The sequence below is a fragment of the Uranotaenia lowii genome, chromosome 3, assembly GCF_029784155.1.
Source record: "Uranotaenia lowii strain MFRU-FL chromosome 3, ASM2978415v1, whole genome shotgun sequence".
Classification (NCBI taxonomy): Eukaryota; Metazoa; Arthropoda; class Insecta; order Diptera; family Culicidae; genus Uranotaenia; species Uranotaenia lowii.
In genome coordinates this window covers 270,082,230-270,097,747 of record NC_073693.1, presented here as the reverse complement: position 1 = coordinate 270,097,747, position 15,518 = coordinate 270,082,230, and the positions used below count along the sequence as shown (strand labels likewise).

Sequence of the window (15,518 nt, the reverse complement as noted above, 5' to 3'; positions counted from 1 at the left end):
GACCACTACCCGAAGGTTGGGTGTATGGGGTCTCGAGTTGCACATTGTCTACTTCACTAACCATTTTAGTAACAACACAAGTGAAATGAATACTCGGCACAAAAAAAAATTATGAGTTAAATGCCTTAATGAAATTATTGCTAAATAAAAAAAACTTATCTTTTCATCCATCTTAAAGTCTTTTTTTCAGGGATTAGGTAAAGTAAGTACACTATGGTAGAAAAATAAAATTATGCTATCAATTACGACCATGAAAGTTTTTTACCACAACTCAACGTATTCCAGCTTTGCAGTAATCAAAAGTTAATAAATCTCATTTTTTTTTCAAATTGAACAATATTTTTGAGCTTAAAAATAGATAATGCTCGAGATATTCTTTTACCAACGTTTCGTTAATTAAAAACACATATGTTTAAAATATTTTTTACTGGACTGGACTAGAACAGCTCAGAGCCCTGAAATCTATGCGTTGAGTTCAAAATTTGTTTCAAGAAATTCCCAACTTTCCCCGCATTATACTCATGAAATTAAAATTCCGATTATCCTAACGGTTTGCCATCCTGAAATAAAAGTGTGCCTATGAGTTAAAAAAATATCATCATGATGGAATGAATGAACTTTAGAGGATTCACTAGGTCTTTGTATCAGAAATCAAGCTATAAAAAAATTCCCGCAGTTGATTCGAAATTCCAGGTTTTTTCCCGGTTTTCCCGGTGCCATTTTCTGGCCATCCTGCTAAAAGGAACGAAAAGCCCTAATGAAGTATTAAAATGAAAGCTGCAACCTCAAAAGGGCTGGAAAATGATATATTTTGCCGAATATTTGATGATACAGGTGATACTTTCTTTAGATTTCTCATGTAATTTAAATCCAGGTAAAATTTCAATGCTATTATTTGATTTCACTTGGGAAGTTATAAAGTTATAAATGTGCGTTTGATAAAAAGCTCATCAATCGTAAAAATCTTAAAAAAAAAATATGAAAACCGCCAGAGTGAACAAAATTAAATTTTTCTTAATAGTTTTGAAAAATCAGTGTATTCAGATAAATAAACAAGCTTATTTTGTGATGTTCATGTATTTTACTTTTAAACTCGGACTTGAAAATTTGAACTCATATTCTTAAATACCGACTTGGTATTGACATTATGATCCATAAATGTCGATATTAGTTTCAAAATTTAATTGCCAATTCGAACGTTGAGTTTAAATTTCGAATTCTAATCTTAAAATTTATCTAAGAAATTTAGATTATTTTTAATTTTATTTAGTTACTTATTATTGCTATACTCAATTACATATTATTACTATTGTTTTGTTTTGTTTTTTTTTTTTTTTTAATCTGAATATGGATACTTATATGATTATCGAATGTTATTTGAATAATTATTTCTGAAATCATTAGGTATCAGGTATCAGAAAAGAGGTATGCTTAATAGCAGCACATACTTTTGGGATTAAAAGAAAGTCGGAAATTCTCGAATCTCGGAAAACGCTAAAATATCGCGGGAATTCCCGAAGCCTATAAAAAGTGTTGAATTACTAAAATTGAAATATTTTTTTCTGAAAACTGGTTGATACATTGAATTTAAAAAAAAATGTTTTTTCGTTCGAAAACAAAATGTAAAGGTATAAAATAACAAAGTATCTGTAATATGTGTTGTGACCAAGGTTGCCGAAATCACAGAAAAATCTGTAATTTCACAGAATTTTGAGCAATTTTTCATCACAGAATCTGAGTCTTAGAAGACAGAATTTTGAAAAGTTCACAGATTTCACAGAGCTTCCTATTTTTTCCGCATTTTCTCGATGGATCCCGATTTTTCACGATTTCAAATCCCGATTTTATCCTGCATTTCTTGACTTTCCCAAATGAGTGGCCAGTGACCCCCTTGGTTTTTTACCGATACTGAATTTGCTAGTCAATTGTAAGTTTAAATAAAATATAAATTACTAAGAGACGAATAAATTGTAAATTTAATGCCTCTATAAAATCAATAAAGAACAAACAAAAAAAATATGAATGATGTTAACAAAACCTGTATGTAAACATTTTATTACGAGCTGATTTAACGTGATATGAATAATCAAAATTATGCATTAAAATTGGTTAGCGTTTAGAAGAAATTCTGAAATCAACAAAACCATTGTCCTTCGCACACGGTTTCGAAAAACTTCTTTGCTAATCGAAGCCTCCCATTTAAGAATTTCTGTACAAAAGGATGATAATCTCAGATGACGTTCCTGAATCAGAAGTAATAAAATAAGGGTGAACAAAATGCCAAATCTGTTGACTATGAAAATAGAATTCAAGCCCGTCAATCACCTTTCCGACCCATGTGTTTTTGGTATTCCTTATTTGATATCACTGGAATGTGAAGGCAAATCTTGATTCACTATCAAACACGCATTTTCATACCCTTGAACCCTTGGAATCATATCCTTGAGAATTTTCTTCTTAACTGTTTTTTTTGTTTTTGATTATTCCGAGGGATCCGAGAAATTTAGGGTGAAACCAAAAACTGGCAGCTAACGCTCTCTCGTTTGATTCAATTGTCGAAACATTCAACTTGAACTCTTTTCAAAGCTTTCCATTCATAGTACAAAGTTCAAACGGCAGCTCCGAAAGAACCCCGAATGTCGTCAATTTATTTTAAGAGGGCGGGAAACGGAGTTTTGAAGATTGCTTCTATTTTCTTCGATGGTTTCCTGTGACAATATTCTGTCAAAATTGATTCCGAAGAATTGTGATTAACGGTAAGCACATTCATGGAAAATTAATTCAATGCTAATCCTTTCCCTGGATGGCTTTTTTTTGGAACATAACACGTGTTATTCAGTGAACATCAGCAAAACAATGGCATCTGGTTCATAGAGATATTCATTTAAACTGAAGAAAAACACCCACAATTCGGATATTTACCTTTAAGCTGTTTCCCCGAAATTGGCGCTGAAAGTGTCAATGGAATTAACTTTTGCCCCATCGAAGAAAGACGAAAAAGAAACCACACGGCTGTGATATGAATGAATCTATACGCACCGGCATCTACAAGGAACGGTTTTCAATATTTCTTTGCATTTTTCAACGTTTGGATCCGGGACCGGGTTGAGCCGCCTCCAGCCGGCTGCGGAATGCCCGCACATGATGGGCTGCGATTCGGGCGGGTATCGAACTCGGTCTCAGCAGGTTGCTGTTCAACGCCTGGCTGTAGAATCTGACAAGGGTCGTATCGGTTTCCTCCGGTTGTAAATAATCGTCCAGTGTCCCGAACAGCTGTTAAGAGCAAGGGAAAAGCGGAAAAGTTATAAGCTGGGTAGGACATATTTTCGAGGCACAATTGAAAAAAAAAATATATAAACCTTCAACTGAAGTTTTTTTTTTATTTTTTTTTTTTGTGAAGTAGTATTTAAAATAATTTCAACTGTTTTCCAAAATAATATCCACGAACAACAAATTTACAGGATTTGAGCTTTTTTTTGCTGTGCTGTGCTGTATCATGATCTGAATGTGATTCCGAAGAACGATGCTCCGAGTCTTGTTTCACAAGTCAATAACTTTTCGCAATTTGATTATGTAGGTATCGAGAACCCATAGGAGGATGAATTGGAAAAAAAATTATGAGTGGAACCAGTTTTGCTTCCCCCTTTTGACAAATTGTCGAGTGCAAATATTAACATTTTGATTGAGGTAAAATGGTATAATCAATTTGTTAGGCAAGCAACTGGCTATCTGTTATGGATGTTCTCAAATCGTTCGTTAAGAATGCAATTGAAAAATGGTGCATGGTTTTGCAAAGAAGACATCTGCGAAAACTAAACTGTGGAAGTGTAACATCAATTGCTTATGGTTGAAAAACGAACACACACATAGATTCTCAGTGAAACTTCATGTTTCTTCGAAGAGATCTTCATTCCTTAACTCTAAGCGTACATCTTTCGAAGTCATGAAGGCTAACATCTTACAAATGCTAAAACCCTCAGACCACATAAAGGGTACTTGATGACTTGAACTCTTACCACTACTCCAAAATCGCTGTTTTAAGGTAGGTTTCAAGGGGCGTTTGAAGAAGTAACATCTTAGTTTCAAAGGCCTGAACGATTTATGCGAATAAGTTCATATACCTAATCAAATGTTGCTGAAAACGTCAGACTACAAAAAAAAATAGATTCAGTGCTCTCTGGAGCCTCTTTCATAACGTTCAAAAGCAGATTTATAGAAAATACAAGATTATTCAAATCCGAAGAGTCATTGAATCCATTTGATTTTGTTTCTAAATGTAAGTACCCAAACATAAGACGCTCGGTTTGTTTAATGCTGAGAAGCTTAGATCTTTTATAGATTTCACACAGAATACCGGAAATATTTTTGATTTTATCGGAACATGGACACAGCATTTTTAATGCTATTAAATTTTTAAAGTTACCTTCTATTTTACACATTTTTTCCTACCTCGAAGAATAAACTTGCTTTACTTAAAAAAAATAATAAAACAATAAAATTATATATGGACCCGGATGACAGAATTACTCTTTGTCGATGAATAAAAAATTCTTCCAGGGGGAAGTAAAAAATTAAAAAAAAAATTATGGTGGCTCCAGAGAGTTGTACCGCATGAAATGTTATGATTCATCAAAGATTATGTCAAAATCATTTTCAGATTTCCCGGTTCAAACCATTTTTGATTTCGATTACTGTACTTTGAACAACATTAACAAATGAGGTATGGATCCAAATACCTATGAAAACATCTTGACTAAAAATTTTAATCTTTTAGTGAAAAATGATGTTTTTAAATAACACTGACTTAAATGAAATTGACTTGGATTAGGTTATTGTTGTTACTGATTTTCTATTTATACGTGAGACTTCAGAGAAAATACGTAAAAAATTGCATATTGCAAATATAAGATGAGTGTCAAGAAATAATACCACGTATGCGCTCTCTGGAGCCACTCTAGGGTTATTGAAATGTTTTCTGTTGGTGCCTTCTTTAAATGTTACTATCGTCTAAAAGCAATCCAATTCTATTTGCATGAGCAAATTTTAAAATAAAAGTGAGGCACAAGGATATAAGTCGTCTCTGGAGATTGGCTCCAGAGAGTAGAGAAAACTATAAAAAAAAAACATATAACAAAAATTTTCCAGTTTCAGCAATATTATGTTTCAAAACACAGAACTTAAGAAATGAAAAACAATGACAAACTTATCAATTCGGTAAATTTATTTAAAATAATCTGAATAATCTATGTTGTAGTTTTTTTTTTTTAATTCTTTACTTGTATTTTAGTTATACAGTTATTAAATAATTGAAAAAATATCATAACAAATATTTTTTATATTAATGAAAAGCTTAATGAAATGGTTTTATTTCATTTACAAACTTTTTAAATCTGCAAAAAGATTTAATTTTTAACTTTAAAAAATATCTCTAATTCTTTTTGGTTTAAGACTTTTCTTAAAGTTCGTTAAGATTGACGTATTTTATGGAATGGGAAAAAGTAAACAAAAAAAATTTTATTTTGTAACAGTCAAAATAACTTGCGGTCTCAGGGAAAGTTGATAATTGTTTTAAACCCCTTAATTTAAATTTTTGTGTAATATTTTAAAGTTATGTCAGGAAACTGTAAAAATTACTTTAATGTTTTATAATTTATTTTCAAAAGTTATTTAAAAAATACTGATAGGACAAAAAACTTGTCACATATTTAAATTTAGGGCAACCAAATTGGTTAAATCAGACCCTAAAATTTTCTACACCTCGGGAAATGTGAAATTGCCTTTTAAAATTTATCAAACTTAAATTGAGGCTGAAATTTGTTTCTTGAAGAATATTTGACATCATTTATAATTTATAATTTATAATTTATAATAATTAATTAAGCGATTAACAATAAAGTGTTGGATACTAGGTTTCAAACTTTTTTTGCTTATTCTATTGACTGTTGAAGAAGTAAGCACCTGTACTTGCTGATATGTAAAATTAGTATTCGATTAAAGAATTTTGAAGTTAAAATGGTTGGTTTCAAATTCTGAACTTGTTCAGTTACACTTACTCATAAAAACCCATTCAAAAGACGAGCTAGGTGTGTCAAGATTTCTGTTTCCATAAAAAAAAGGTTTTTTGAATTGCAAATCGAAATTAACGATCAAAAATATGTTTCAATTAATAAACGTGAAAAAGTGACGTTAAATGAGTCGTCGTAGGCCTAGAGGAGTAAATTCCGCCAGAGGTGAGCCAATTTTCTAACATTTGAGTTAACACTTAGTTTTGAACACCTTTTGGGATCAATTTTTTTTCTGTTATTGCGGTAAATTTATTTATTGAGCTGAAAATTTCACTTGGAAAAAATATCCATGGGGGCGAGGGGGGGGGATAAACCCCTAAATTCCCTCTGCCCGTTTGCACGGCCTTCCTTATGATATAATGTGAAATCGTTCAAAATTTAATAACAATCTGTTAAATGGTTTTTGAGATATCGCCCAAAACAGAAGGTAATTGACAAATATTTTTGGGCAGGATCGAGAAAAATCAAGGAAACTCCCCGTGGGGTACCCCAAAAAAGGCTGGAAATCAACTATTTGACCAAAGTTCACATAGTAAATCGTTTAAAGTGTGCTAAAATTTTAATAAAAGTGAAAATGATTGGCTTAATGAAGTTAAGGAATGTGAGAGGTTCTATCTAGCGCAATCTGGAAATATTAGTAGGAGAAGTAATAAAAAAAAAGGAAATTTTTCTGACTGATTCATCTAGCTCAGTGGTCGGCAAAATACGGCTCGCAAGCCGCATGCGGCTCTTTGGATGTGAAGCTGCGGCTCTCAAGCCGAAACGCGAAAAAATCAAATCGGAATAAAGATCAAGTTTAAATGACTTTATTTTTCATCAACATCTTAATGCAACCTTTTAAAACAACACTAGTTAAATAAAATTATCTCAAAAACACGTGGATAAGTATTTTCTGATTTTTATTGTATACTTATGTGAAAATTTCTATTTATTGTGTGGAAAACTAGGAAAATCTTAGTTTGTTTTTTGTTTTAAAAAAAGGGGTTTTGAATTAAACGCTTTTATTTTAAATATATAAAACAGGGGTTTTCATCAAATTTTAAAGAATTATCAGCTTCAAATACTAAGTTTAAAACAGAATTAAAACTTTTCAAGATTCTCTAATTTTACAAGGTTTTTAAAAATGTTATACTTTTATAGAGCAGACTTTGTCCAAATAAAAAAAAAGTGCTGTAATGAGTTATTTATAAATGTATGTATATGAATATGTATAACATAATGATTGATAATCTGACCAAAATATTTTTCATTGTAATTGTTCAGATCGTAAAAAAATCCAGTTTACTTCTTGAACGTTTTATTCGAAACTGAAAGAAGTTAAATACAATAGTTATTTATGCAACAGGTTGTAAAAAAAGATTTTTTTTTCAGCACGAGTCGTACATTTATGCAACGAGACATGCCGATTTGGATAATTACGTCGAGTGCTGAAAAATCGAGTTTTGCAACGAGTTGCCTACAAAGTTTTTCGCAATACCGCAAATCCACAATTTGAGAATATAAAATTTTACAACTAAATACTTTCATCTGCTTTTTCTTGATTAGTAAAAAATAAGGATATGTAGTAGTATATCACTGTTTGTAACATTATTTTAATTAAATCATTTCACAGCAATTGTCCTTTGTAATCATAAATGTTTTGACAAGTCCTCTGATTCAAAAAAATAACAACGATGCTTACCTCATTCTCACTGCAAGTGATGAATCGCAGCACCGCAACGTGTTCGGACCATACCAAATTGCGCCACTGGATGTCGTAGCGCTGAGCCAACGGAACCATGACGAGTGCCGCAAAGGGAGCGAATCCGTAGCTAGAGCTCTGGAACACATCCAGCACCAGTTGATAAAGACCCTGGAAACTTTTGCGCCCCTCAAGGCGAGTTTCAAGTTCAAATGGTGGCTGTCCAAGGGTTTCCTGGCGCAGAGCTTCGATCCTTCGGCTGATGATGGGCGAAATCTGAGCATCCAGGAATTTTGAATCCGGACCCAGGAAAGCTGTCATAAGATACATCAGCTTTTGGGAAACGGTGGCAAGTCGAATGGCCCCTTGAGTTTCCACCAGCTCCGAAAACAGCAGCGAAGTTCGAATTATTTGCTCTTCCGTGGAATGCTCTAGCCGTGGTTTGTTTTGCTCCAACTTTTCCAGCAACGAGTACAGCAACGAGTAGGGCCAAGTTCTTCCGAGAAGTGCGACGCGCCATTCGACAACGGTAAAGTTCTCGGTAGCACTTTCAAGCACATTGCTCTGAAAACAAATGATAGAAAGGGGGAAAAATAACGAAAAATATTTAGCACTGGAATTTTTTCCCGGAACAGCGTGAACTGGAGATTCCAGCTGATGCTTTTAAATCGCGAAAAAATAATCTGAATTGTACAATCCGTAAATATGTTCCAAGGATGAATCGAAATCGTACCGAACTTTTCGCTCATGGCAAATTGCGAAGCATTTTTTTTTAAATCGATGTTCCTGGGTTGAAAGACAATACTTTGATGGGTGTGTTCGGTAGAGGATTAAAGCAGGGATTTTTACTGTAAAGTGGAATTCCACTTCAATGGTGAAATAATTTGATAACAACAATCAGATTTGGCGAATGGAACTTCTTGAAGCACACATATTGAATAAACTTTCGAATTAAATCATAACAAGGAGTTTTTTTTTAATTTAGTATCACTGTTCTCTATTTTCTCTCATGCTACACTTTTTATTTCTTTGAATGACGCTCGAATGTTGCCCAAATTTGCCCGGATATAGTCCGGCATTTGAATTGGAAAATTTAAATCAAACTTTTGCCTAGTTTAAAAAAAAAATTGCTCGAAATTTCCCGGCAAGATAACGTGAAAAAAATAATTCTGGAACGGTTATCTATATATAAAAAAAATGTCTGCTTTTCTGCCTATCTGTCTGTCTGTTCTTGGAAAATACTGAACCGTTTTACGTGAAACTTGATTATGGTTTGAGACCCATGACCTATTAAATATGAACTAGTGAAAACACGTTCTAAAAATTTTGAAATGGTAAGTTGAAATTTATTTATATGCTAGTTTAATGGCATTGCGGTGAACGTTAGATGATAAATTCTTGATAGAAGAATTAAAGATCGGAAAGAAATGACGGATAGATAAAGCAGACGCTTAGTAGAAGAAAATTTACAGGTGTTGAAATTGAGCCAAGAGCATTTTTAATGGAAAGTTTCAAAGGTGCGTTCTAGACCCTTTGTCCCACATCAGTTGAATGGCTGAGAGAAGTAACAGCGAGAGGCGCAATTACGTTCACCCATACATCCAACCCGATGGATTGGTAAAGCACGTGCTTCCCAATCGGACAAAAAGTCTAGAACGCATGGCTCTGGTGAAGCTTTCCTATTGCTGAACCAGTTCAAGCGATGTGTTGTCTGTTTTTCGGATTCCGTTTTTATCGGCAGCGCTACTTATTGTTTTCACGCAAGTACCGTAAACGTCCCTACTTTCGACAACTTTTTTATTTTTGAACTGTATTTTTGAATATTTACCCCTTATTTAAACCCCCCGAAGCCAAATGATTTTAAAATTGTAAATTGGAAGCCTTAGCAACAAAATAGGAAACTTACTTTCGAAGTAAAAAAGATTAAAATTTTATGATTCAAATTTGATTCTTGCAAACTCGATCCAAATTTAAGATTTTAGTTCGAAATTTATTTCTTGAAAAAAATTTCTTGAAAAAAATTGCAAAAATGCAAAGTTACTCAATATACCATGAAAATATGGCATTCCCTGCAGATTTTTATTACGTGAATGTTTTTTATCAGCGAATACTTTTCATTGGAAATCGATTTCTTATATAAAATTTTGGGGATAATTTTAGAAAAATAAAAATCAGTTTTTTTCATTAAACAATACTTGCAAAAAACTCAAACATATTTGTGATTTTCTGCTGAATTGTGTAAACAAACTGATTGGGATTCGAAACTTTGAAATTTCGAAATTGAATTACTCAACAATCTGAATTATCAGTCTACGATCTCCTGCTATTAAATTCTTTAACGAAATAATCATCTTAATATTTTTAAAACAAAACTCATTTTTGAGCTAAATCTGAACCTGAATTTTGAATAAAAATTCCGAATCTTAATCTGTGTTTCCGAATTTCAATACAATTTCTGAAATGTGAAAAAAATTCTGTATCAAATTTGCAGGTCAGAATTTTAAACATGAACCAGAAGCAAGGCCTTGCGAATGTTGGAAGAGGGGGAGTTTAGGGGTTTAACATCTAACCAACCCCCCCCCCCCCCCCTTCCAGTAAAATTTGTCAGTTCAAAAAATGAATTTCCCGTAATGATATTTTTGTTGTCTTGCAACTTTTGTAATAGGTATAAATTATTTCAGAAAGTTCTGCACTTTTCTAATAAAAAATAAATAAATAAAGGTTTTTCCCAACACCGTAAGTTATTTTGACCTCTTCAAAAAAAAACTTATTAAAGTATTCTATTTGTTCATTTTTCCCAATTTTGTAAAATAATAGATTTTGAACGACTTTTAAAGATGTATGAACTAAATTGCATTTGAGATATTTCCAAAGAAAAAATCAAATCGTTTTACAGATTTCGAGAAGTTTTAAAATTTTTAGAAAGTTTTTATTGAAAAAAATACCTTCTAAAAAAGTCAAAATTTTATCATTTATAAAAGAGAAGGTGTATTTGATCCGTAAATTGACTGAGTCGAATATTTTTCCCGTTGTTTATATTTTAATATATGAAATGACCATATTGATGAAAGTTATGTTCTTTAATTAAGAAATTTTAATATTAAGGCAGATCGAAAGTAGAATGAGAATGAGGGTAGGCTTAATAGCGGCACGTTATCCAAACAAACGGGAAAATTGTGCCTAAAAATTCAATATCTAGTGAGTCGTGAAAAATTTGATTAGAAGCATTTTCATTAAAAGTCATCAGTTTGTTCCTCAAGAAACAAATTTTCATATTCATAATCTTGAAATGTTCTTTCTAAAAAAAACATGACTTCCACCGACAAAGTTAACATTATAGTCTCCAAATAAATTAACCAAATTGAATTGTGTTTTTTATTAAATGGATTTACCAAATTTCAAAGTCGAACTATAAAAAAAATTTGAACGTTTTTTAATGCGTCTGTCTATGTTTTTCAAGTGTAAATATTTGTGTTTCGAAAACATAATCTTCTTGGAAGCCTTAAAATCTTAATTTTCAAAAAGAATAACTTTGTTTCTAGCTTTTGTCCATGGAAAGTTCGAAAAATGATCCGAAGTAGCAACTTCAAAAGTTAATTTTAATGCGCTATGTTGACTCAATAACTATTTGATTTTTTTTAGTTTTCCTAAAGCTTAAATGATGACGAACATTTTTACTTCAGATCGCATCACGATAAGCGTTATCACAAAAAAGTTAAAGTGGTTTCAAGTATTAGGTGATCTTTAATATAATTTATTAATAATTCCAACAAAGTTTTCACAATCAGAAAATCAAAAGAGAATAGATTCAAACGGAGTCATTTATAGATTCATATTATTACAGATAATTTTGATGATTTCAGATAATTCAACCTTCCAAGACTGCTTACAAGATTTGCCAGCCGATTTATAAATTTTATGATAAGGAGAAACTTTTTGAAGCAATATCCTTAGTTTTAATTGCGTATTTTCTGTAACTTGTTTGAAATAATTTGAAAAAAAAATTCATGGAGTTTGATGAGAATGTTGAGTCCACCAGTACCATTAATAATATTGAAAGTAAAAGTTAAATAATTAGCACCACTGAAATTGTAAAATACCTGATTTTTTTTATTTTTCGAATGGAAAAATTTCAATAAAATATTTTCCATGAGGGTCACTGACCAAATATTTTAACTTTTGATGGAAATCAACCGGAAAAAGCTCTACTTTCAAGCCTATGCAAAAATACGCGTAACAGATTTTTTTCTTTAAGTCCTTCTACGAAACACACCATGCCTTATTTATTGTGTATTTTGGTATTGCTGGTATGTCGAGTTTAAATTGAATTTTAAACACCCCCTCCTGCCCCCCTCTCATGGACGAGTCCTTCGCAGGGGCCGGACCAGAAGGTTTAATTTGTTTTAAGGCCCTCAACCAAAAATATTCAATTTAGATCCTTCTGTTTTGGGTTCGAATCTGAATTGATTGTTTTTTTTTTGTCTGTACGCAGACTAGTAAATCCAAATTAAAAGATTTATTTCGAATGTTCAATATGATTCTGAGTTTTTAATGAATTTCTGAATCGCCAGTTAGAGACTCTGTTAGGTTTATATTCTTCAAAAGATTTTTTTATTAAAAACGAACACAAACATATACATGATTTGGACCCACAGAAAGTGTACTATGTTTGTCGTGACTGGGATTCGATCTCATGGCCGTTGGCTTAGAAGACTTGAAGGATATTCTCTACACCCGCGCCACGGGCTACGGCAAGTTTAAGAATTTCGTATCCGAAAAGTGAGCGAAAAGTCAGGATGGTTTCTAATTTTCTTTTTTTTTTTTTCATACTCGGAAAACTTTTATCTGAATATTGAAAATGCATTTTAGTTTCAAAAAATTTTGAATCAAATCTTGAATGAAACTCGAAATCAAATTTGAAGCAGCATTGCAAAAAAATATTTCACTTCTTTTTCTAACGATGATAAGAACTTAAAATCAAGAATCTCAAAGTGGATACAGGATCCCAAACATGAAAACAAGAATTTTGATTTTGAAAATATGTAACCAAAATCTCCGAAATAAATAAAAATATCTCATTTGAGTTTAATATTCCGAACAGAATTTCAATCAACAAGAGAATTTTTTTAAACTGTAGCAGAGTTCTGAAACTGGGATTAGTTTTTGAGGTTTTGGCATCAGTTATGAATAAAGATTATTACTCTTGAATGAGCTCATTCAAATTTGATCAAGAATTTAAGAATTCTTTCTGAACCCACATGGGGGGTGGGATAATTTTACCTCCAAGACTCCCTCCGTTCCTACGGCCATAAATTGCACAACTCGAAAACTGATCATGCAAATAGAACCAAATTTGGCATAAAAGTGTATTTGGGTACACTAGAGTGCCCCAAATGGCCCGACATTTCAAAAAGTTATGCGCTGCAAGCTTAAATTGATCCTAGGCCTAGTACAAGATCTCATGCCCAATTTGGGCCAGATCGGATCACGGGAAGGGGTCGCTCAACGAGCCTAAAGTTTGTATGGGATTTTGGGACATTTTGTTCGGGAGGAACATGAAAATCTAGTTTTTCATGAATAACTTTGGTCCCCTTCGGCCGATTTCTATTAAAAACAGTTTTTCTTAAAGCCTAAATTTTGACAAATACTACGTCCGAAGACTGCATTTCGATTCAAGTTAAGATAAAAAAGTTATTAAGCTTCAAAAAATAGTTATCTTTCTAAGGGTAATATTCATCACTATTAATGAGAGACACTTCTTCGAACATTTTGACGCAGCATTAACAGTGATAAATGTTACCCTGGAAAAAGTTACCCCATTTTTTAAGTCTAATAACTTTTTTATCATAAGTCTGATCGAAATGCTGTCTTCGGATGAAATATTTGTCATAGTTTAGACTTTAAGAAAACCCATTTTTAATAGAAGTCGGCCGAAAGGGACCAAAGTTACACATGAAAAACTGAATTTTCATGTTTCTCTCGAACAAAATGTCTCAAATTCCCATACAAACTTTAAGCGCGTTGAGCGACCCCTTCCCGTGATCCGATCTGGTCCAAATTCGGCATGAGACATTGTACTAGGCCTAGGATCAATTTAAACCTGCAGCGCATAACATTTCCCAAGCTTGAAATTTCACATACAAATTTCGGGCAGTCTAGGGTACACGGAAAGTTTTTATAATTGTTTGGTGGTTTCTATAGAAGGAGTTCTCTTATTTTTTTTATTTAACTTGACAATCAATCGACAAAGTGAAACTAAAATTCGGGGGTGGGGGGGGGGGGGGGGGTGTATAATTTGGATACATACGAGCAATGTTTCCATGATTATTTTCTACCCTTCCCGTCTACCCCGTGAAAAGATAGAGAGAAGGGAGTGCTTTCATACAATTTTGCATCTCTCGAAAAATAATAGAATGAAACGAGCCAAACTTGGCGTAGGAGGGAGTTTGTATTCCTCTTTGTAATGAAGAGATGGGAAGAGAGGAGGAGACTTTTATATAATTTTTGTTGAATATCTCGAGAAATTTTCAAGCTAATAGATTCAAATTTTGAATGGAGGATTATTTGGGTGAGAAAAATGTTTCCATGATAATTTCAGTGGGAAAATATTACAGAGGAGAAGGACTCCCATACAATTTTTCCATAACTAGAAAATTAACTAGCAATATGATATGGGAAAGAGTGAATAATCAAGCGAACAGATAAAAATGATTCTATGATTTTTTGATACCCCTCTCCTTTTTCAATGGGAAAAAGTGAAAGGAAAGGGAGGGGGAGTCTTCCGTATAAAATTTTTAGCATAAGCCTAAAACTAAACACGATAATGAAAACAAATTTGGTAGGGGCGGGTATTAGGAAACAAGAATATTTTTTTGGTAGAATGGAAATTTATTTAATTTTATTAATTTATTAATTAATTTTTTCTGAGGAATCGAATGAAGGCTGTTTTGGCCACCGCACGCTTCAGAAAATGGAGTTATGGCTGTTTTTACCCTCAATTCCCCTATATTTTTCAATTATTTCTGAAAAAAGCTTGTTCGGACTTGAAAATTTTGAACCAAATGGATTGTATCTTGTGTGGTGTTTTCCAAGCAATCGAATGAAGTCTATTTGAGCACCCGCACACTTCGGAAAATGAAGTTATGGCTGTTTTACCTTCAATTCCCCTCAATTTTTCAAATTGTTAAAAAAATGCATGTTCGGACTTGAAAATTTTGAACCTTTTGGAACGTATCTTGTGTGATTTTTTCCGAGGAATCCAATGAAGGCTGTTTGAGCAACCGCACGCTTCGCAAAATGGAGTTATGGCTGGTTTTACCCTCAATTCTCCTACATTTTTCAATAATTTTAGAAAAAAGCATGTTCGGACTTGAAAATTTTGAACCACATGGGTTGTATCCTATGTGATTTTTTCCAAGAAATCCAACGAAGCCTATTTGAGCCACCGCACGGATTGGGAACAGGAGTTATGGCTGTTTTACCCTCAATTGCCCAACATTTTTCAAATAGCTCAGAAAAACATGTTTGGACTTGATAATTTTGAACCAAATGAGTTGTATTTTGTGGAGTTTTTTCCGAGCAATCGAATGAAGTCTATTTGAGCACCCGCACACTTCGGAAAATGAAGTTATGGCTGTTTTACCTTCAATTCCCCTCAATTTTTCAAATTGTTAAGAAAATGCATGTTCGGACTTGAAAATTTTAAACCTTTTGGAACGTATCTTGTGTGATTTTTTCCAAGAAATCCAATGAAGGCTGTTTGAGCAACCGCA

At 32.8% G+C, this 15,518-nt stretch overlaps 1 protein-coding gene across 1 annotated transcript in view; it reads right to left on the bottom strand.

Annotated features, from left to right (window-relative positions):
* Positions 1-3,044: 3,044 nt before the first annotated feature.
* The window catches only part of LOC129756078 (RNA polymerase II-associated protein 1), an 85,790-nt gene continuing 73,316 nt past the window's right edge, over positions 3,045-15,518 (bottom strand). Inside the window, exons 7-8 of the mRNA XM_055752829.1 lie at positions 7,747-8,310; positions 3,045-3,273 (exon numbers count right to left, since the gene is read on the bottom strand). Coding sequence (XP_055608804.1) covers positions 3,082-3,273; positions 7,747-8,310 — 756 coding nt within the window. The 3' untranslated portion in view covers positions 3,045-3,081. The remainder of the gene's footprint in view (positions 3,274-7,746; positions 8,311-15,518) is intronic.